At 40.8% G+C, this 22,589-nt stretch overlaps 2 protein-coding genes across 3 annotated transcripts in view; one reads left to right on the top strand and one right to left on the bottom strand.

Annotated features, from left to right (window-relative positions):
* Positions 1-78: 78 nt before the first annotated feature.
* Positions 79-13,714, top strand: HHLA2 (HHLA2 member of B7 family). 2 transcript variants are annotated; one of them, XM_069785547.1, is made up of 7 exons: positions 79-435; positions 2,906-4,026; positions 5,188-5,508; positions 5,988-6,248; positions 7,711-8,001; positions 10,598-10,683; positions 11,997-13,714. In XM_069785547.1, exons 2-7 carry the CDS (start codon positions 3,963-3,965, stop codon positions 12,024-12,026), a joined length of 1,053 nt encoding a protein of 350 aa, XP_069641648.1. In that variant the 5' UTR covers positions 79-435; positions 2,906-3,962; the 3' UTR covers positions 12,027-13,714. The 2 variants fall into 2 exon arrangements, with proteins under 2 accessions (XP_069641648.1, XP_069641650.1); XM_069785549.1 differs by lacking the exon at positions 79-435 and having other exon boundaries at positions 1,829-4,026.
* MYH15 (myosin heavy chain 15) overlaps positions 12,880-22,589 on the bottom strand; it is a 48,987-nt gene continuing 39,277 nt past the window's right edge. The window contains exons 36-43 of the mRNA XM_009917993.2: positions 20,994-21,186; positions 20,080-20,283; positions 18,946-19,071; positions 17,363-17,533; positions 16,742-16,846; positions 15,543-15,638; positions 14,910-15,047; positions 12,880-13,011 (exon numbers count right to left, since the gene is read on the bottom strand). Coding sequence (XP_009916295.1) covers positions 12,994-13,011; positions 14,910-15,047; positions 15,543-15,638; positions 16,742-16,846; positions 17,363-17,533; positions 18,946-19,071; positions 20,080-20,283; positions 20,994-21,186 — 1,051 coding nt within the window. The 3' untranslated portion in view covers positions 12,880-12,993. The remainder of the gene's footprint in view (positions 13,012-14,909; positions 15,048-15,542; positions 15,639-16,741; positions 16,847-17,362; positions 17,534-18,945; positions 19,072-20,079; positions 20,284-20,993; positions 21,187-22,589) is intronic.

Raw genomic sequence — 22,589 nt, 5'->3', positions numbered from 1 at the left:
TACTCTCCGCGGCGGAGGGGGAGGGCTTGTAAAGCATCGGGATTCGTCACTTCCGCTTAGTAACCATGGAGACGAGAGGCCGCGGCGCGGGCGAGAAGATGGCGCTGTCATTGTGCCCTCGGGCTAAGCATGGGCGGGCAGCAGCGGATCTTTCCACAATGCTTGCAGCGGAAAAGGCCTCACGGTGTGGGGCGCGGCCCGCAGTCACCCTTCAACACGCGCGAGCTGTATTTCTTAAAGCTTTGCTGCTCTCCTCTGCCTGGCGGGTGGCTCGATCTTGGGCTGTGCGTGCGCCTTTCCTCAGTTAAACACTAACCTAGTACTAAGCTGTGAACGTGCTACACCGTGCAGGCTGAGAGAAGGCAGCAACTGTACCTGCTGATAGAAAAGCTCGTGGCCTGAGGTGCGGTACTTTACAGGTGGATGTATGAAAAAGTAAGTCCTGCGAGCAGAGGAGCTGTAGCTGGAGGTCAGCTGCAATTGCCAGCTGGAACTGCTGTGCGGTGGTGGGGAAGAGAGAGGGTGGGAAAGCTGGTTCTCCCAGGAATGCAGGAGGCACACCTCACCTGCGTACTGCTAACACCAGCTGGGGTCTTTGAGGACGGACGCCGCTTCCCTTCACTTCTTCCTGCATTTTGTTTGTTTTTTTTGTAAGCCCTCTTCCCTAAAATGCTTGAGTCGTTCTATAAGTTTCTTCTACTGGAAACCAAATAGCACACACGAGGCTTGAATTGTCCAATGAAAATGAAGTACTAGTTAAATATTGTTAGAAAATAATTACCTAACCTAGCAGACAGCCCAAGGCACCTGCTGTTCTTGTTTCAGATTACCAACTTTCTGAGAAGAGTGTTGTGATAATTTGTATCTTATGTTCTTTTTGTCCTGTGCCAGTACAGAGTTTACCTTGCTCCCTGTGTCAAGTTCCTATGCTCTGCCTTAGTAAGAGAATTGTCGGTCTCTACTGCAGCTGCGGTACTCATGCTCTCTTAATGCCTGAGCACAATCCCCAAGTGGCATCACCAGTGCTGTAGAAATTGCATTTCTGACGATAACTGATTTCTTCTGTTACTCAGTTACAGCTTGCAGGAGTTATCACTGAAGAGTTTGTTCAACAAAGCCAGGCAAAATAAATGGTTAAGAGAAAAAGCTTTTTAAGCCCAAAGAGGGAGAAGTGAATGCAAAAGGTGTGGAAGCTTCACACGTATAGAAACGTGGTCCATGCTACATAAACAACTGCTTTAATTTATGGGACATGAGTGGACTTGCACATTAAATACTTGAGTTCTGGTATGTGTAGGTGTGGCTGTGAAAGGAGCAGGAAAGAGGCAAAGTTCCACGGCTTCAGGAGAGCTGTATAAGCATTTTTTTTTTTTTATATATATAAACCTTGCCTGCAAGAAACACCTGAAACAACAAGAGTCTGAATTTTTTGGCTACTTATGAAATCAGAAGAGGTAAAAAAACCCCCAACATTCTAATAACAGCTCTATGGTGTTATAAGTGTATGAGGTGGGGGAAATGGGGAATGTGGTATGTCTATATTGAGGTAAACCATAATATTTTTGGTCTACTTCCTCAGACAATTTTTAATGTTTAGAGTGTGGGAACCTTCTTCCTTTGGGAGTACTTCTCAACAACTGAAGTATGGAGTTAGCATTTAAGTCGTAAGAGTTTCATTGGGGGGAGGCGGAGAATTAATTCTCTTTTCTACTGCGGAAAATGCCTTCTGAAGATTCAGTAGGGAAATTCTGGAAAGCTAGTATCATTGTGGCTAGTACGAGATTTTAGCAGTATGTGGTTAACATGGACTTTTTAGAACTTTACACATTTGTTTTTCTTGTTTGCTTGTTGGTAAAACTTGAAATCCTCAAGCATTTCCAGTCCTCATAAGTGTGCATGCGCTTGAAATGTGTGTATGGATTGTCCGGCTTGTAGTTCACAAACAAGTTTCACCATATCTAGTGCACACAGGTGACTCATGGGGGGTTACAAGAGCGACCCAGCCTTGGATTGCCTTGAGGCTCTGTCTCTCTGCAGAGACAACTCATGGGGAGCTGTGTAGACAGCTTAGCCCTGGGTTGGCTGATAAACCCTAAACTAAACAGAGCAGTGGCTGCACCTTTCAAAGAACCAAAACCTGAACTGAGCCTTGAAATCCCGTAACAAATAGTATGCCCTGAGTCTCAATCCAACCACTATTCAGTTGCCTGAGGTAACTGGTAGCAAGGTAAAAAAAAAAAAAAGCTGGAGGGTTTCAGCTTCAGTTTTGAACCACCACCTTGTGTATTCAAGCAATCACAGACCAGCAAAAGAAAGATAAGAGGAAACTCCACTCAGATCTGCATAATCCACTCAGGCATATGTCACAATCCACTCAGACATAGTCATACACACCATTCCACAAGTCAGGGGATAAAACCCCTAAGATTCAGATTGCAAACTGGGGAGTCATTTAGCCAACTATACAGTTGGCTTGTGAAGGAGACTCTTCCCTTGCTTGATTAGGATGCTGGTCGAGGCAGCTTCCCTGGGAGTGAGAGCCCTTACCTGGAGGGGTAAGTGAATATTGTTTATGCTTTAAGTTTGTAAACGCGTGTGTGCTTGTGGTTGTCTGTGAATCGCTTGTGGTCGTAATAGTGTACTACTGTTGCTTTTAAAATTGCAATAGTGCATTCCTCCATTGTATCTGTAAAACCTGCAATAGTGGCATGTTATGTTTGTAAGTGAAGTTCAATTAAATCATTTGCTTGAACCTTGCAGTTAAGTCTGCAAGTGAAGTTCAAGTTGTTTGCTTGAACCTTGCAGTTAAGTGTTTTTCCACCACAATGTGCTGTTGTTAAGTTACCTTGAAAAGGAATTAATCAGAATCCTTTTTACTAAGGAATAAATAACTTTTGTTTTACAGGATTAGGAGAATATTGCAATATGCATAGCTGTTCTCAAAGTGGGTCACAGAGGAAAGTTCACTCAGCGGAGATTGATCCCGATGCCTGTATGCTAGGGGAGTGCTCTGGTCAGGGTTCATATTGAATGCAGAGTTCAGAGATGACGTAGGTCGGACCTGTGGTTTGGTTACTGACTAACAGAAGAGAGAGAAAGCACGTGCCTTTTGATGTTCATTTCCTATAGTGGCCAAAGCAAGTGCAGTGTTGCCCCTGCCACTACCTCAGCTGTTCAGTATGTCTTGGAAGATGCACTTCAGTGCCTTGCCTTGCTCTCAGAAACCCTGGCTGAGCCTGTGGTGGTTCAGTAGGAAATAAGTCTCCTGAAAACTAGAGCATCAGTAACTGATGTGACTACAGTGATCTTAATTCTAGTTGTGTGCTGTCTGTATAATTTCGTATTGATATTTCACTACAAAGCCTTAGGGCTTGATTTCTTGGTTGTGCCATTTAGGCCTGTAACAAACAGGAAAAGCATGGTTCTTCAGTACTTTGCAGTGTGACTCTAACTATCAGCATACATATGCCTGTAAGACCCTAGACCTTCTGAAAAGAAGACTGGCCAGAGCCTACACTCCTCAGGTATTTCTACAGACCAACAAACATTTTTCTCAGCACACTATGCTGGGAAGATCCAAAGCTAAGAACATGAAATTGTACTTGGCTGTTTTTCCTTAGTGGCCTGTTCATGAATGATTAAGATTAATGTTCTCTAGCCCTGTAAGAATACTATGAGTAAACACTTTCTATTTATTAAAAATGAACAGCAAGTATCAATCTGCAAGGGATTATATGTAATGAGAGGACCTCAACTGTTATGAAATATATAGCATTACAGGCCAAAAATCTGGGCCAAGGCTGTGCGAACAAAAAACATCATACAAAAGCCTACAGTCCTGAATAAATTGTACAAAGGAAATTATTTAATTAGAGTCCGTATTTTACCTGCATTTAAACAGGTTTTCTCCCCTCGTTTTATGTTGTCACTTTGACATGAGTCTACCATGAACCAAAGAAGACATGAAGGGACAGAAAATACCATCTCTTCTCATCTATTTATTTTGCATAGGTGCTACACTTTGGGGTAGGTTTTAGCTCTATTTTTTATGAAAAACAATAAAGATGACAATTATTACTCATTTTTTTAATAGGGGGGAATGAATTAATTCAAACACTGTTTATTAATGGTAAAGAATCAATTTGGGGTAATGTAAAACACTTCTGAAGCAAAAGATGTCTGTTTGGAAGATGGCTGCACAGATGGCCATGGCCATTGAGCACACTGAGCACCTAAATGGTTACCTGCCAGCGTTTCTGCCCACGGCTTGGCTGCTGGAGCACGTCGTGTGACTGCTCAGCAGGCAGTAGTTGTCAGTTCATACTGAAAATGGTTTGAAGTACATTGGTTGACTTTGCACTGAGGAGACTGAGGAAAAGTCATTCGGATTGCCCTGCCAGATAAGCTGGAGAGGGCATAAAAATTTCCCAGAGGACAGCTGCAGCCGGATGCTCACTACCAGCCTAACAGGTTGTCTGGCCTTGGCCAAGAAGGTCCATACGACAATGCTGAATTATTGCAGTCAGTTCTTTAAAAAGATCAATTTAAAATTGTTCTTTTATGCCAGAAAGGCCTAAATTAAATGTTAACAGGAATTAGATGCTGCCACTTGTGTGAATTAATTTTGAGGAATCCACACCTTAATTACCTCTGGGGGCTGGGACAGAGTTCCCTGATGCTGTCTGTAGTAGTGAAGGTGTTTCCAGAAGTTCTGTCCTTCCTGTCAGTTGCACCATCATGTCCTTTTTTCCTGTGACGGTACAACTGCTTGGCACTATGTGAGGTTATTGGTAACCTGAGTCATTGCAACACGGGACTATGAATGTTTGAGCGAGTAGCAAGCTGCAGCTCAAAAGGTTTTGAGGTTGAAGGTGTGCTTTTGGAAACGCATTCGAAGCTCGGGTGGTAAGGTGGCGGTGTACTGATTTGAATATGTAGGTGCTTACTCAGGATATCTGCTTAAACTGATTGTAAGTTCAAAGACTAGAGCTCTGCATTATAGTATGATTAAACTGAATGAAGACCCTTGCTGTCCCAGAGACATGCCCCAGAAAGCTGTGAAAGAGCCGTTGGCATGCTTGGTAGAAATGTGCTGCCTGCCACAGCATTTTTTGTCAGGGATAAGGAGGGGCAGATATATGCTTGTAGACTAAATTTAACTTATTTGTTTGTACTTACGGGCTTTAGGTTTTACAGAACAGGAAACAGTAATGGGGCTGTTTTCCAAGGATTGCATCCTCCCTTGTCCTTTCCCAGCTGGAAATGATGAAGTAATTTATTGGAAGAAAGGGGAAAAAAACGTACACAGCTACTACTACCAGAGGGATCAGCTGGAAAGGCAAGACTCATATTACAGACACAGAACACACCTTTTCCACGAGAAAATTCCTAGTGGAAACGCCTCCTTGAAACTTAGTAACCTGACCTTGACTGATGAGGGCCCTTATAATTGCTATGTGGGAACAAGGCAAACTAAAACAGAAGTGGAAGTCATGGTGCATGTAAGAGGTCAGTAAGACATCAGAACTGCTTGGGTTGCGCCAGTGGAAATGGGATTACACCAAGATTTTCTTGTGTTATTTCTCACATGGACTCAAAATCCTCCAACCTCATAGAGCACCTTTTGAGCCTGATGGTTTTATCAAGCAATTCATTCTCTCTGATGAAATGTTGTAGCATGAGTTGAAAAATTACAGTGCAGGACTTGTTCTCATAACCTACTGCACTGTGATTTCTAAGGGGTAATTAGGTAGTATACTTGAGTTTTAAAACACTGTTTGGCTTCTCAGAACAGTACTGACCCTGGCATTGACAGTAAATAGTGCTATGCTTTCTTCTCACATCAAACACAGATTAAATTTTGTTCTCAGTTGTGTTTATGCTCCCCAATGTTATTTCAAAAGACCAATCACTTCAAGTTAAAAAGGATTTTGAAAGTATTAGGATTGATTTTTAATTTTTTTTATATATATATTTTTAATTTACAGTTTCCTCTTATTATGCACTGGAATACCAAAAGACAGACACAGAAAGGATGCTGAAGTGCTACGCCTTTCTCGCTTACCCAGCACCACGTATATCTTGGGTACAAGGCAATACATCCATCCAAGAAACATATCAGGAGGAAACCAGGGATGGAGTTCTCTATTCTCTTAGAAGTGATCAGAACATTATAAACACAGCTGATCCTTACTACTGTCATATTCATCTCCCTCATGAAGAGTGGGCTGCTGAATGGAGGATGCGAGGTAGGAATGAATGGAATTCTCTTCCTGCATCGTTACTGAATGTAACAGCTGGTTTCAGAGCCAAATTAAATACAGTATTTCTGCAGTGGGGCAACATGGATATGGGATGGTGCAACAGGATGCACCTTCCTCGTTGAAACTTGTCTGTTACAATTACAAGGCAGCATATGTCCAAGAAGTAGGGATGAGAGGGGATAGCATACACTTTGTAAGTTAGCTTTACTCTGAAGATTTCTTCCATATCAGTTTCACATTTCAAGAGGTGCCTAATAATCAAACTTCACACTCTATCAAGAGAAGAATGAACTTGGACAAAATACATGGAAACCTTAGTGAACTTGTGGGCCCTGATGGCCCGCTGAAATGCAGCCAGACACTTTCAGTTCCTAATCCACTGCATATGCTTCAGAAGTAGAGTGCAGTTTTTAATTTACATACAATAGCTTACAATATGGAAGGTTTCAAGTATGGCGTCATTGTAGGTAACAAATGCACTATAAGTGTCTATTTTGTTAATCTATCCTTCCGATCCACAAGAGAAAAAGGTACATTTCATTACACTTATTTGAATTTCTCTGCATCCATCTATCCTCTCACTGCAACATTTTGAAAATATATGATTTTCTTTTCCTTATGTAATAGCAGTGTGGGATACAGTTTTGTTTTGTTTTGTCCTCATGGTTTACAGCCCCACACCTCTGTTCATTCAGCCCCCCCCACAAAAACCAAGCATGGTAGTACCATGTCAAAATAATGTATTAGTTTCCCCTCCAGCAGACTGCCAGCCACCACAGCCTCCTCTGATTTTCCTTCCTCTCAGCAAATCCCTGCTGTCAAATTGATAGTTGTGCTATGATATTAATTTGTCTTATATTAGTATTTTATACATTAGCTATTAGTTCAACTTACCTGCTCTCTCCTTCCCCTTCCTTTTTTTTTTTTTAAAAGCTATTCACTAATTGTAAGTGTTCCACACAGACAGGTAAAGTACTTAAGTCCACCGTAGCTGAAAGTTATTTCTAACTAAATACAGTCTTTTCTTCTTTTAATTAAATTATGTTGTAACAGTTTTACCCTTTTGCTTTAAATGTGCAGGTATCTGATTCGTTGCATTTTCTCTCTGTTCCCAACATGTGGAATTTCATGCTGCTTTACACAGTAACTTAGACTAGGCTGAATTACTTTTATTAATGAGCCCCCCCAGTTAGAGGAGAAATAGGCAAATGAAAACAAAATTTTCATAAGTATGGCTAATACCAAGTAGATGTTTTTATTTTTTTTAATGTAAGATAGGTTTGCTTTTAAATTCTTCAGATGCTTCTAGAAGCATACTGTGATGTTTGAATATATCCAAATAGTGAAATATGTTTTTATATTTGTCCACAGTATTATTGGACTTCAGAAAAAAAATCAGAAAATGTCTAAATAACCTTCACAGTATTTCTTCAATTATCTGTTTCAGACCAACTGTCTAACATGGAAGGAAGTAGCACTGCAATTCCTTGTGAATACAGCAATAACACTGCAAACACTGAAGGTTTCAGAGTTGTCTGGACCTTCAACAGAAATGCAGTGATTTCAGTCCTGGCCTCCTTCAATGGTACATCTCACTCTTACCAGCCTCGAGTCCAGATTAACCAAAATGATTTTTCACTGATGTTGCGTGATCTTACTGCAAATGACAGTGGAGAATATCTGTGTAACATTTCAACACCTCACTACACAAAACTTACTGTGACAACTTTGCAAGTTGGTAAGTTGCTGCTCTTTCCATTTTGGAGGATGGGGACCAGTGAGGGGAACACAGGGCCAAAGGGTCAATCAGAAATCTGTAAAATATTGAGAAAAATCACCTTCTATAATTAGTACAGGTGGGTAGAAGAGATATTTTGTTATTTTTGTCCCAAGAAAAAAAAGTTACCTAAGATGTATTTATTTGAAGACTTGAATTTTCTTTCTTTCAATTTGCAGCTTGTTGTGGCAAAGGTCTCAAAATTGGTGGCTGCCCTCAGTTGCCACTGACTGCCCCCGAAGCTAAGGGTACAGGGAAACTCTCTAAATCATGTCCTAAATGCTCCGCTAACAGCAAATATGGTCTTTAAATGTAGCATGGAGATGAAGAGAAGCCCAAAGATGTGGTATAAATTTGCTTGCAGAAGATAAGACACACAGTTGTTATTTTCAAAGCCTTAATTCTACACAGCAGGTCTTTTTTAGACCTGGGGATATATGTTTATATGCATGCCTGCGTTTTTATGAACTGTAGTAAATTTCCAGCTCTGAACTCTTAGTTACAGTCATTTCATTGTCTCCAGTTTCAAGGAGGCTTACTGATTAACTTTTCCATCTATTGAAAACTCTTACCGGAGGTTAAAAAAATTTATACCACCTTTCTACAATTATTGTGCAAACAAACTACAGATTTGTTCAAAATAGTATGCTGTTTGGGATGCAGCCTCCTTAAATCTCAGTCCAAAGAGAGGAGAAAAAACCCCATTCAAACAGTATCACATAGGCATTATATACAATTAAATACAATCACCTAAAAGACTGAGAACTAATATAGGACACCTAATTTTCTTTTTTTTTTTTTAAGAAGAGAACTTGAAACAGCCAGTAGGACATAAAAATCAGGGGCAACATAGCAGAAATGGGGCTAGAATAAGTGATAACAACTGCATATTGTTGTCTTCCTTTCTCCACCCTCCCCCATGATAGCTTAATTTCAGTCTGAAATCTTGATGTAGTGTTATTTTAAATAACAACCTATATGCAACCTGAAGGAGGAGATTTAGATTAAAGAAAACAGTTAAGTCAGATAAACACACTTCCTTGCAGCTCAAATTCCAGCATGATCTTCCTTATCCTGTAAACCTAATATTGTGCCTCTGAAGTGGAGAGTATTGAACACCTCCAAGGAGTTACACACTTAACTGATGGTCCTAATTTATGTGCACAAGTCCATCAGTCTCCCTGTACACTTACTGGAGACACACGCACCTGTTCAGTCCAAATGTGATCTGGATCAGCTTCTACAAATGCCTTTCTCTAGCTACTCTCTGCAGATGGATCTTACAGTAGCCATAGGTGATACAAATTGCCTCTTTAGTGGCTAAATTACTGTGCCGCTCACAGAATTTTCCTACTCGTGGACCAGAAATACATTATACAGAACAGAGATGATACTTACCAGAGACATTAGCATCTTTGTGGCAGCACAGGCTGAAAGCAGATAAGCAGATAGAGACAGCAGGGCATAAGGGAATGAGCTAGATCAGTATGTTGGATAGTGGTCATAGCACAGCAGCTGCTCAACCATCAGAAAGATTTCCAAGTGACACTGAAAAGGAGACTTTTAAGGGGAAAAGTGAGATGAATTTGCAATCATTTCAGAGGCCTTCTCCAGCGTAAAGAAAGGTCACAGCTTAAAGCTGCTCTCCCAAAGGAACTGACAAGATGTAACCATAGGTCTACATGTGGGGACAGAGCCAAGCTAAAGGTAATGACTAGATTAAATGCTCTGTTTTGGCAAGTTCTCATTTTTGAACTGTTTGCCAGACATCCATAGGTTGTTCCCAGAGGCGTGTAGAATTTTTGAAATTCTTTGGACGAGGTGCAGCAGTGGAAAGGAATCCTGAAGTAGAATAACTGTACTTAAAGGAATGAGTCCTCCTGGTCTGAGTGTTCTCACATTGAGATTGGCTGGAGTAACGAGATGCTTGGTGCCATGCAGAGGTTTCTGCTAGACGGGCTCTTATCTCCTGTGGAAACTGTTGTTAAAACCCACCTCAGGATCTGCTGCTTCTTGTGCCCACCTGGATTATATGGTTGCATCATGAAGTTGGGAAATGTTAGGTGAAAGTTGCAAAGGTTTTGTAACAGAAATCATGAAATCTATGGTCCGGGCCAGATAACACTTATGGAGTTGTTCTACTGGAAGTCAGCAGCACCGTTAATGGCACCAAGCACTGTACCTGGGGGCAGCGTTTACCATACTGGGCACTTGATTGTTTTTAAATGGGACTTGTATTAAGAAGTTGTCAAATCATATTACATGAGCACACGTGGAATTTTGTATCAGCACAATTAAGTAAAATAATCTGCTTTTAGCTATTGACACTTAAGTCATTAAAGTATCACTTCAAAGTCTTATAGTATGGGTCAAGTAACTTGAACATTCATGTATTAGTAGCATTAAGAAAAACCTGAGTCATTCTCCCTAAATCATAGCTTTTAGATTATAAATAAGAGAAAAAAAATAGCTTTGATATACTTATTGAACAGTAGTGAACATTAATTTGTGATATAAAGCACTTCTGTTAAACTTTTTGGAATTTGTATTTTTAAAGAAAATGCAGGTAATACTGGGAAAATTGTGCTAGGAGTGATCGCTGCAGTAGTGGGAGCAGGAGGCTGTTTCTTGCTCTGGTTCAAGGTATGTACAATCACTAGGAAATTTATTTTTAAAGGCACTATTAAGCTTAAATCCAGACCTTGAATGTTTAACCAAAACATAAATTTGCTTTTCATGGGTTAAATGTACAATGAAGGAAAATGTAGCATGGTAAGTCTCAGCATAAGTAAATTGTCCTTGTTCTTGCTATTTTCTATGTCCAGAAGGCCCTCCTTAGTACCTCTATGCAATAGTATTTTGGTTGTAACAATGTTAACATGCCCTTCTCTTGACCAGATGCTCTCCTGTGCCCTACACAAAGATGAAAAAGTTGGTTACCCTTCACAAATACTTTCTGATAACTTGCTTTAAAAACAAACTGGTTAATTTTCCTCGTTTGTGTTTAAGACCAAAAAAAACCCAAACCAAAGCATGAAGTCTGTCAAGCAATACACATACCTAGTCTTCATTAGGGCCCAAATTACTATTTCAATTATATCCAATGGCAAAGCTCACCAAAACTTCAGTGTGAAAAATTATACTAATTGCTTTGTTTAGGAGACTGTTTTGACCATATGATCCCTGATCTCATCTCTCTACACATCTCTCCCATTTACTGGAGTACAGCATCTTCTAGTGAATGCATTTTATTCTCGTGCATTTGTAATAGGCTGGCTCTCTTAGAATATTCTGTCTCCTTCCTCTGCATTTGTGGTGAGTATCCTTAAAAAAAAAGAACTTCAGCTCTTAGTCCTTAGGGTACATCTTTCTGTGTCTGACAGAAATATCCATGGGCATATCCATGGAGAGATATAACTTCAAACTCCCTGGGCCTTAAGATTTTGTCACAGCCTGAATTTGGTAAGCTTCAGGAGACATTTTACAATGGTTACTGTGAGGTTTGACAAGAACACACCAGAAAGAAACTCTAAAATGATTGAGTCTCAGTCTTTTTTCATTTTTCTCTCACTTAAAGATTCACTTGTGTGCTTCTTACTAGTCAATTTTAATTCTAACATGCTTTAGAGATGATAACATACTTTTGATATGCAGCTGCTTAATTTAGAGAATTTAAGCAAGATTCATTTATCTTGGGACCTGTTGAGACTTTTACCATATCATAATCAGAGGAAGTGGAACAGTTTACAGGTTAACTCAGCTTTGGTTACATTGATGGAGGACTAGATGGAAGAAACAGGAATGTTTCTGCACTGTTATGTGGATGTGTATTTTACTCAGCTAATGTTAAAATGGAAAATACTGACTTATCTTTATAGTGCGTGTCTTGTTCTATTCCCACTAGAGGATTAATTTTACAAATCAGTAGTTCTTACAAACATTTTTGTTTTGACTAGAAATGCAGAAGAAGAAAAGAAATCATATGAGCACCTTGACATACCAGAAGAAAATCCCTCTCTGCACACACAGATGCTACTGAGATTGCTGCTGAAAAGAACAAAGAGTTCCTTCACCTTCCCCATTGAGTTATACTAAGAGCCACATGGAAATGTGATTGTCTGAGCAACAGTAACAAACAACTGAACTGGTAGGGGGAAGAAAAAAAAAAAAAGTCAATTGACACTTGTATGTGAGGAGTCGGCATGAAAAATTGGAACTTGGATGTCCTAAAGGGACAATGAAGAAGTTTCCACAGAAGATTCAGTTTTGAGGGATTTTTTTTTTTTTTTTTCAGTATGAGGGAAAGAGGAGGCTTACTGTCTTGCACTTAATTTAGTATTTTAATTTCAAGCAAAGACAACTTCCCTGTTTAAAAGTGGAAAAGATCTAAGAGAACACCCTATTTCTGAGCCACAGGCAGTCCTGATGGGACATGTCCCTCCACAGCATCTCCTATGTCTCTCCTGCAGCAAAAGTCTTTTGGCTTGTAGTAGTGGAAGCTTCTGAACTGACTGTTGATATGAAAAAGTTTACTTTCTGCTTTCCTACAAAACTCATACAGACTGACTGGCAGGACAGATGGAAGCTGGGTTATCCCAGCTTTAAGGGCTGTCTCCCTGCACAGGTTTAATCTGTGCTGCTTTAACAATCTGCACATGAAATACATGAGACTGTGAAGCATGACTGGATTTGCCCTTGGTTTTGATTTTGTCAGAGATCTGCCAATTAGGATTTGTTCCAATATAATGAAGCGGGCTGTTGGCAAGATGTAATCTTTTATTGATCCCTGAGGCTTGGCAAAAAGAAAAAAGAAATGAATGGAATACACTATACAGTCTCTTTGGATTTTCACTTGATGTTTATTTCTGTAAGTGCTTATTTTTTTCTACATCTGCTTTCAGTTGTGCCTGATTATATCAAGCATCTTCTCATATCTGTCAGCTTCAGCTGTACTTATTCCTCTTCATGAACCTGAAATGCAATTGAGATAGTATACAACTATTAAAAATGTTGTGTTGGTGTTGGGGAGGTTTTAGAGTAAGTTCACAAGCAAATGACAAAAGCTTCTCCTCCCTGCTATTACCAGTTTGTATCTGAAATAGACTAGCACCGATCTAGCCAACCTTTGCCATCTTACTTTAACAATACAGGTTTCTTGTCCTCATGCTAGAGTATATATCCCTTTGATAGCAGATGACTTCTATACAATTCTGTTTCAACAGATGGTGGTGTTCTGAATCACACACACTTCCCAGAGTTTCCAGGAACATGGGTGCTGGTAGCAGTAGTCAAGGTATTTCTAATGCTACATGATTAAAGTAGTCTCTCCAGTGCCTTTCTCTCCCCAAAGGAGATGGGTCATCACTTTTGGGACAGCATTCGCTGCCTGAACATGTCTCCTGGCAGCTACTGCCGTTACTGCCACAAGTCCCTTTTTGTGGAGATGACACCTCTGCGTGTACCGTTGAGCTCATCTTTTGACAGTGCACTACTCTGCTATGAACCAGAGCTGGAATAGGTGTTAGCAAACTAGCATCTGACTAATAAAAAAAGGCATCCACTTTTCTATGGCTGTTGCATATTTAAGGCAGAAAGAGGGTACAAGTAAGATACAGGGAATAAACAGCACTCTTAACAGTATTTAAAAAAATAAATTACTCTTATGGTTTACCTATTTCAGTGTCTGATGCCATGGCTTTGTGAACTTACATGGGTTTTCTTTTTTTTTTTTAGGGCTGGAATAATTTAAAGAAAAATATGTGGAAATTTTTTACTTTTAAAAGCCGCAAAACTTCTTTTAAGCTTCAGTTACAGTACTGCTTCCATCATACATAAATGTGTGAGAGACTAGATCCTCATGCAGTTTTAATGTAGCTCTGCTCTAGACAGTGGAGCTACAGTCATTTATAGCAGTAAAAGGTGACTTTATTAGTCCAATATGAAAGCAGAAACTGGAGCGTTTCCTTGCACAGAATGGTGGATACAGAAGAGAAAAGGAGGGTGTTGGGATCAAGTGTGATAAAAAACCAAAATTATACAGAATTCCCCCCCTCCCAACTCTTTCTTAACTCAGGAGCTGTCACCCCCATAAAACTTCTATGATATTAAGCATGGCATTTTATGTTTCATTTGCAAATGAAATAAATAGATAAAGCAATGACCCAGCTCGTCTTACTATCATTCCCACAAATAACAACCCCACTCTTTGCTTGCCTTGTGGAAACCAGGGCAAGTTATGTAAGCAAAGGCTTGCTTTCAGTTCCAGACCAAGTTCTTGGGCACCTTTTAGTTTCATCAATATTATTGTACTACCTTTCTGCTCAAGTGCAAAACACCACAAATATATTTCTAATTACTAATGAGTTCCCAGCACCTAAGTGGCTAATCAGTAATATTTTCTTTTTATCCAGCTCTTCAAATCAATAGAAGTTCATTTGAAAGAGCAATGTTAAAATATCTGGCAACTGCTAGTACAGTAATCCCTGGGCTGTATTACATACATAGAAATCTACATCATCAGAGGGACAAAAAGATGGAGCTTTTTAATATTCCTTGGGAAAAAAAAAAAACAAACCAACAAAAAACCAAAACCCCAAATCACCAGGTCTGGAAACTTCTGGCTGCTGAGCACAGAGGTTAAATGACAACATCAAGAGGACAGAGAATTCATTTTGCCTAAGCATCAGATTGCTGTCCTAAAGGCTTGCCTTAATGTTAATGTAAAGGGCAGACTGAAACTAAAAAATTTAGTAAACAAGAATTTTTTCTAGTCCATGCTACTTTAAGAGATGTAACAGATCTTCCTGCATACACAGCATCCACTACTGTGTATTAAACAGTCACATTTACCCCATGCTGTATAACCGTACCTTTTTCATGCCAATATCTCTTGACTTGCTCCTCAGCTTATTAACTTGAGATTCAGCTATTTCAGCCCTTTCTTCAGCATCATCCAGATCATGTTGCTGTTTTCTGTACTTCGAAAGGTACAGATTGGCTTGGGCTTCCTGGCGAGAGAAAACAGAGCAGCTGATTTCCTCCTGTCCACGTGAAACAAAGCTTTCCATTTCAAGCAGGATGGAAAGTGCTCAGCATGACTAGGTAACAGCTGTATGGGAACCACTTGCCTCCTGGAGAACTGAGATTGTTGTTTTATAGAGTTGATGTTTCCAGTGGCATTCTACATGTTAAGTGAACTGGGAGGCTCTCAATATGCCTTCTGAGGGACAAAGAGGAAAGTCTTTCCTGTTCCTTCCCTTCCCCCCTTCCCTTGCAAATTATACTGCAGTCTTAAGATAAAATTGAATACCTTTTCTTAAATACAATCAACACATATGCTACATATTTTAATCTATATTATAAATACATTTATACATACAGGTTTTATATGAATATAAATGCAAATATTAACACACACACAAAAATGTGTATTTGTACTAAAAGCTTTGTGGGTTTAGGACAATAGATTTCTCAAAGGTAAAAAGTCCCACATAGTTACTTACAGCTTCCTCTGCTTGGTGCTTGTAGCTCTTCACTTTTAATTGTAGCTTGTCAATCAGGTCCTGCATCCTGGCCAGATTCTTCTTATCTTCTTCTGACTGCATCAAAACACCATTAATTGGATTGCCAGTGTAAAAAGGCCTAAAGCATCTCCCACAATGAAATAGGTATGACTGCCATATATATAATTTTAGAAACATATAGTTCAAAAAACAAACAAGCAATATTGTGATCACCCTGTGTATAGATGAGAAAAATTTCTATAGGTTGATTGAAGATGTATGTAAGCCTGGAGGCTGAGGACTAAAACAGAGTAGCCTCCCCATTTATATATATGTAAATATATATACATATACACATACATCTATATGTGCACACACTTTCAGAAGTATACACATAAACATACACAGAGTTCCTTGCTCAGGGATGAGGAGCGTGCTTGTCATTACACAGTGTGTCATTGTTGAGTGAAACAGACCTATATGTAGTTTCCATACTTAGAAATCTTGTTTGGAGGCATTTCTGCTAAAAGGAGCCAGGTTTAAGCTGTCGCAGTCCATAAGCAGAAGGACGAGCTAATTCTGTCTGCCTATGCTGGAGCACTGTATTCTAAGAAAACAACCTTCAGCCTCCGCATACAAAAGTCAGAGTAAAACAACAGGTAGGAGGCTAAATAATCTCCTAAAGCAGATGGATGGGATTATCTTCTTAAGAATGCTGTTGAAAGCAAAAGGATCAGTGCTCTGTGCTGAAGACCTGTTTCAAAAGGCAAGCAGCAACTAGACCTCACTGCTCAGCAATAGGTGACTGTTATCCTGGGACTGGGTAACACTACACTGAGTGATGCATTAGAGTCAACTGAATCCTTCTGGCTCTTTTTTGCAACATCAGCACAGCTGAGACAGCTGGCCTTTGTCTTCTCTTGCAGTGTGAATAGTCATCTAAGCCTGCTCCATATTAATACTGTGCTAAAACTGTCCAAATCCCAGCAAGAGAGGCTTTCTAACATTAGTCACAATGAGTCAAGCGAGATGATGGTAGCCCTAGGGAGATGTTCCTCCTATCCCTAAAGCTTCCTACAGTCAGAAAGCTCTGGGTAATGCCATCCTTCATCCTTCACTGAAACACTGAGGCAACTTATGACACTGGGAGAACACATTTATTTCCAGGGACCTAGTGGTTACTAGAGTCCTCAGCATACCTGATAAGTCAGCTCTTTTATGCGCCTCTCAAACTTGCGGGCTCCTTTTTGGGCATCTGAATTGCGACGGAGTTCAGTCTCGAGTTCGTTTTCCAGTTCACGAACCTGCAAAAAAAGGAAAACCCCATGCCATTTTGCTGCTACATCTATATAAAGCAGCAGACAATCTGATTCAGTTAAAGAGATGCTAATTTCCTCCGCATCTCCATAGAGTCAAATTTCAGACACCGATAAAAATGTCACCTTTCTGTTCTGCTTTTTCATAAATGTATTTTAGCTGCACCAGCGGTCAGAGGTGCAGACATATGCAAAGGCCAAAAAAGTTTAACTGAAGCAAGCATTGGAGAGGCTTTTGCTGGTTTTAGGTGTTGGGTTTTTTTTTTAATTCTTTCTTTAGTTAAGGGCTTGGTCATCTGCTGTGCTACAACAGCTCATTGTAGCTGGATGATGAAGGGGAAGCTTGCCTCCCAGAACTGCTCACCTGCATTTTGTGAAACAGAGGGAAGTGTTCATAGTATCCCTTATTGGCCTCTGTGAACTTATCAGGCAGCCCTAAGGCACCTATGTGGTTCCTGTTCTGTAAGCAGGAGACAGTGGTCTGAAGCTGGATCACAAACTTACCCTGGATTCCAGTTTCTGGATCTGCTTCTTGCCACCTTTCAGGGCTATTTGTTCTGCTTCATCCAGTCGCTTCTGGAGGTCTTTAATGGTTTGCTCCATGTTCTTCTTCATTCTCTCTAAGTGAGCACTAGTATCCTGCTCCTTTTTAAGCTCCTCAGCCATCATTGCTGCCTGAAAAACAACCACATTTTACAGCAGCTCTCTTATGCTATTGGATTATGTCTCAGAAGAAATAATGGAAGATTGGTCTTGGATTATCCCCTATTTGGATCATTTCACTGCACCCAAAGCTCCAGAGAATATCTTGTGTGTGTGTATATCTTGCCTGGACAGAGAAAATGCAAGGACAGAATAGCTTTGGAGGCCTTTTTTTCCTCCTGATTCTAATGCTGTGATTTTGGACACCCACACACCCCCTTTTTTTTTTTTTTTTTTTTTTTAAGTATCTGTGCTATATCATGTCCTCATTTATAAAGCCTACAAGTAAGCCTGTGCCATTCACTACAGACGTTTTACATAGAACTTATTCAAAATCTAATTTTGGTGTTTGAAGCTCTTGAAAGGTAGTAGCTTAAAACAAATGGCAGACAAATTTCCCCGCACAGCCATGGACAAGAGCTGCCTGAGTTGTTGTAACAGCAGAGCACTTTCTGCAGTCTGTGCTGGGATAGAAAGCTCAGTCTCAACATCTTACATAGTCTCTGGCTGTTCTGTAAGACAGGTAACAAGGGTGCCAATTAGTAAATTCCCGCTTTGATGTTTGTGCCTGCCACCAAGAGCCATTTACAGATTTTGTACCCATCACTGAGCAGTCATCAGAAGACAGCAGTCATTGCAATCCAGGCTGGAGCTGAATCAAGGACAATCAGCATCTTCTCTCTGGCAGGCAGTAATAGTGCTGTCAGCTGAGAAGCAGTAAAGACCATGGTACAGGAATAGCTTTGTCCAGGCGCTGCAGACACATAACTCACAGAAACCTCCAGTCCTAGCTTTCATTTTATCTGTTGGTACGATGCAATACATCAGCTGAACTCTGAAGACATGGATTTCTCCAAGTCTGTGGGAAATTAAACTATACCTGCCCAAATTATGTCTTCCCTAGAGGACGAATGTATTCCGTGTCTCCTCCTGGGATCTTAGTCCTCCTGTTTTTCGAGTAGGCACCTAGATCTAGGATACCCTGTTTGGGATTGAGTAATTTTGTTTCTCACATCAGATTCTATGTACACCAGGAGACCAGTTAGCACTAGTTGAGTCTGAATTGGTTTAGCTTATGCAGGTGTATGATTTACCCGATTCAAAGGTGACATGACCTGAAACTTTGAGGATCGGTGGAAACTGCATTCCTGGGGCAAAAAGAAGCCCAACAAAACAACCAAAACCAAACCCAAAACATCAGGAAGAAGTCCTTCCTCTCTTTTTACCTCTAGCCTGGTTTTTTTTTTGTAGTTTCATCAGTTATCTCCAGATAATTGTAGAGTGCTTTGTAACAAGCACAGAAATGGCAACTTGGGAAATACTTTCTTGGTTCTCCGAAGATATTGAAGTACTGAAAAGAAGTGAGCAGGAGCCAGCCTACTTACATCTGTGATTGCTTTTTTGGCTTTTTCCTCTGCGTTCCGGCACTCCTGGATTGATTCCTCCACTTCATTCTGCATCTGGGAAATGTCACCCTCCAGCTTCTTCTTTTGATTGATCAGGCTTGTGTTCTTTTATTAAATTTTCCCCAAAAGAACAGTGGAAAAGGAGGAAAAGTGATGATTAGAGATCAGGCTTACTGATTTTTGCATCTTCTGGATTACAGCAGTATTTGGGAAGGGAGACCCAGGTATGTGGTAAGGGCTGGCCTTTACTACATAGCTTAGCTTCAGACTGAGGAAATATCAAAAATACTCTCAAAGCTGTAAATATTCAGCTTTTGATTCAGATAAAATAATAAGCCAGAGGCTGAAATAGAAGAATGAATAAGGCAGTTGATCCTGGAAAACTAAAGATCCATAATCAGTTAGTCAATGACGTGATTAAAACAGAAGCCTCCTGTCATCAATGTGCTGGAGGAAACAATGCAAAACATTGCCAGCCTGTAGCACATTTTCATTTCGTTCTGACCATTATTTGGTGAAAAGAAGATCTGGTTTTGTAGCAAAACTGCTGGCACGTCAGGACATGCCCCTCCATGACCCTGTAAAAACTGCAGTGTCCATCATGACCAAGTTCAAAGGCCTATCTTAATGAAGACCTGTGATGTGGCAGAGTGCACTTTGCTGCGGGGTGGTTTCCTGCCCTGCACAATACACCTATTTTTAGACCCAGCCTCTACAGTCTTCATTGCTGAGTAACATCAGCGACCTGTGCAAAAACATCACCTGCGTCGCTTCTCCAAAGAAATGCCTCGCCATCCCAGCCATGGCTTAACTAAAGCAGGAAACTGGTTTTACAGCATGGAAGAAGGAAAGAAATCAAATTTACTCTTGTTATCTTCCATCATTGCTTTTTCTGGAAACTGTTTAAAGCAGTTGGCTGAATCATCAATTCCAGCTAACTTGAAGGGAGTGAGGTGGCATATCTAGAGAGTGACTTACTTCCTCTCCTCATTTTCTCCCTTGAAGGAGGGCAGGGTGTGTCTGACTTATGATGGTCATGGACAAACACTGTCAGTGCTTAATAGGCAAGACTCAGTTTAACCCAGAGAGGGAGAAAGCACAGAAAAAGCCGACCTGAGTGTGAAGCAGGTTCACACGTTCAGTGGCTTCCAGCAGTTCATGCTCTGCCAGCTTCCTTGCTCTTTCTGTCTGGTCCAGCAAAGCCCTCAGCTCATCCAGCTCTGACTGGAGAAGATTGTTCCTCCTGTCAGAGACCGCCAGCTGCTCCTTCAGATCTTCATTCACGTGTCCCGAGTCATCCAGTTGCACCTGAAGCTCCTATAACAAAACAGATCGTTTTTTACCAGTGCAACTCCATTTCAAGCCACTGCGCTTACATAAGAGGACCTCAGATTGCAGAAGTTGCCATGGGGCCCACCCCAGGAATTTCAGTGCTGCTTTATTGAAGAAGGGCTTCCTCCACACTGTAAGCTGAACAGCTTCTGTGTTATGTGGTGCAACAGGGGAAAAACCTGTGTGTTCAAATCTGTAAGAGCTCGCAGTTCTGCCCAAGGCAGAACTAGCTGCTTAGGCATGGGAGAGGTGGTGACTTAAGAAGTGTCTTAGCAAAGCACTTTTTTTTTTTTTTTTTAAGCTATTCCATATGTTGAAGCAAACCACAAAGCTGAATATACACACGCTTCCTGTACTCCAGCCAACTGACTTGCTCTCCACATTTAAAGGACTTGCAAGCTCACAAGAAAATCATAGATTTGCAGTTCCTCATGCTGTAGCCTTCTGCCCCTGCAGGAGGTTGTAGCCAGCAAGGGTTTTATGACTGGATCTCATCCAGCTTGTATGCAAGTCTTGGAAGAAATCCATATTTCAGTATTCTCTTACACCAGATGTGAGCACTAAGGGCTTTCCCTGCACATCCTTGGGAGTAGTTTCTCTCTTAATTATCATCACCATTGCTGTTTTGCTCTGTGCTAATGAAACCTAGCTCGCACCTACCATTGGGTGCTTGGGACCAGCAGCTCTTGGAGTACCTTTATTTGTGTCTGCAAGACACGTGCTGACTTTGTTGCTTCTGCAGCATGCCTGTTAGCATGGCTGAGCTGGATTTCCATCTCGTTGAGGTCTCCTTCCATCTTTTTCTTGAGCCGGATGGCCTCATTTCTGCTCCGGGCTTCAGAATCAAGGGTAGACTGCAGTGAATCTATGGCACGTTGCTGATTTCTCCTGAAAAGGATGTGAAAGGTGAATGGAGTCATTTTCCTCTCTGCACAGGAACGTCGAACTACATGCAATGGTACTCCACTTTCTGGAAGTGTCCCATTTCCAGAAATAGAAGTATATTTCTGAATGACATACATAGCACAGGTTTCTAGTGCCTCACTGCTGTCTAACTGGCTGGTGTGCTTCACACCCTCAGCTAACCCCTGATCTGTAAGCACCTATAGCATCCTTCTCCCACATTTCCTTTGGCAATATTGGAGCAAGGAGTTCTCTCAGATCTCTTGTAAACTCAAGCAAGTACAGGTTTGAACCTAACAAGAAGCACTTCAAGCTTAGCAGTCACTTACCAAGATATTTACTAAATCATTCACTGGGATGTTTTACATCTCAGCCTTTTTATGAAGGCATTACTGGAAGGGGTTAATCAAACTGAAGGTAGGCAGCTACATTCTAAGCTCATTACTCTAGGTGCTCTTCATAGTGAATGGCGTGTGTAAGCTACAATTTATTGTGTCTTAAAGTAGATGTTGAAACACATTTCTTATGCACAATTATAAGGGGAATAATTCAGGAATAGAAATCTGTGTTATGGACATCTAAAGTTAGAAGAGATTAAGCCCACCCTAATTAACAGCCTGGTCCCCCTGTGAAAGGCAGCTTAGTGTCACTTTAAAGATTGCAAAACAGATACAGACAGGTCCTTAGTTTTCTTGACTCTGTAACACTCAAGTCCTATGCTGAAAGTTTTACTCTCTTACAACCAGAAGGTAATCAAAGCACAGAATATGACTCACACAGGGAAATATTTATCTCGCTGCTGGCCAAGTTTTGCTGAAAGTGTAGGAGTTCTGGGAAATCATTGAGTCAACAAGGAAAACCTTGAGGGCCTTATTGCTTCAGCAAGATACTGAACTGTGCCCTAGACTCCCGGGGAACAACACAGCACGTCTGCTGAAGAGCTCAGCAGCAAAACACTCATAACAAAGCTGAGGCATAAAACATTGGTTAGGATAGCTTGTCCTGAGATCTCTGTAATCCAGACATCTGCAGGACGATCAGAAGATTGTACCTGAAAGGGCTGAAACATTATTTGTTTTTGAAACGATTAACATACCAATCCTTGTACCTACACTGGCCAAGGTGGGCCTTGGACTTCCCCTTCCCTACCCTTTAGCCTACCAACAAACAATGACATGGTTCTTGGATTAATAGCATTGCAACACTGACTAATTCAAGGCCAGAGTTTTCTGAAGGATTGCATACACATTGTTGAAAATCTGCCCCAGCATAGCATCATTTTAAGAGTGTAACTCTTCAGACTAGAGTTAGTGCTGAGGGGGAGAGGAGAGACAAAAGACATCATCCTTCTGTCACCTAACTGCTTTCCATTTTCTCTCTTTATCCCT

Source organism: Haliaeetus albicilla, chromosome 6, assembly GCF_947461875.1.
Source record: "Haliaeetus albicilla chromosome 6, bHalAlb1.1, whole genome shotgun sequence".
Lineage (NCBI taxonomy): Eukaryota > Metazoa > Chordata > Aves > Accipitriformes > Accipitridae > Haliaeetus > Haliaeetus albicilla.
Note: the sequence above shows the minus strand (reverse complement) of the source record. Positions and strands in the feature narration are given on the sequence as shown.

What these genes read in the sequence shown, in the direction of transcription:
- HHLA2 (XM_069785547.1), top strand. Translation starts at nt 3,963, where the DNA reads ATGAAGGGACAGAAAATACCATCTCTTCTCATCTATTTATTTTGCATA. An exon ending in CATAGGTGCTACACTTTGGG is followed by an intron (nt 4,027 to 5,187) that starts GTAGGTTTTAGC and finishes TACGGGCTTTAG; the next exon opens with GTTTTACAGAACAGGAAACA. An exon ending in GTTTCTTGCTCTGGTTCAAG is followed by an intron (nt 10,684 to 11,996) that starts GTATGTACAATC and finishes TGTTTTGACTAG; the next exon opens with AAATGCAGAAGAAGAAAAGA.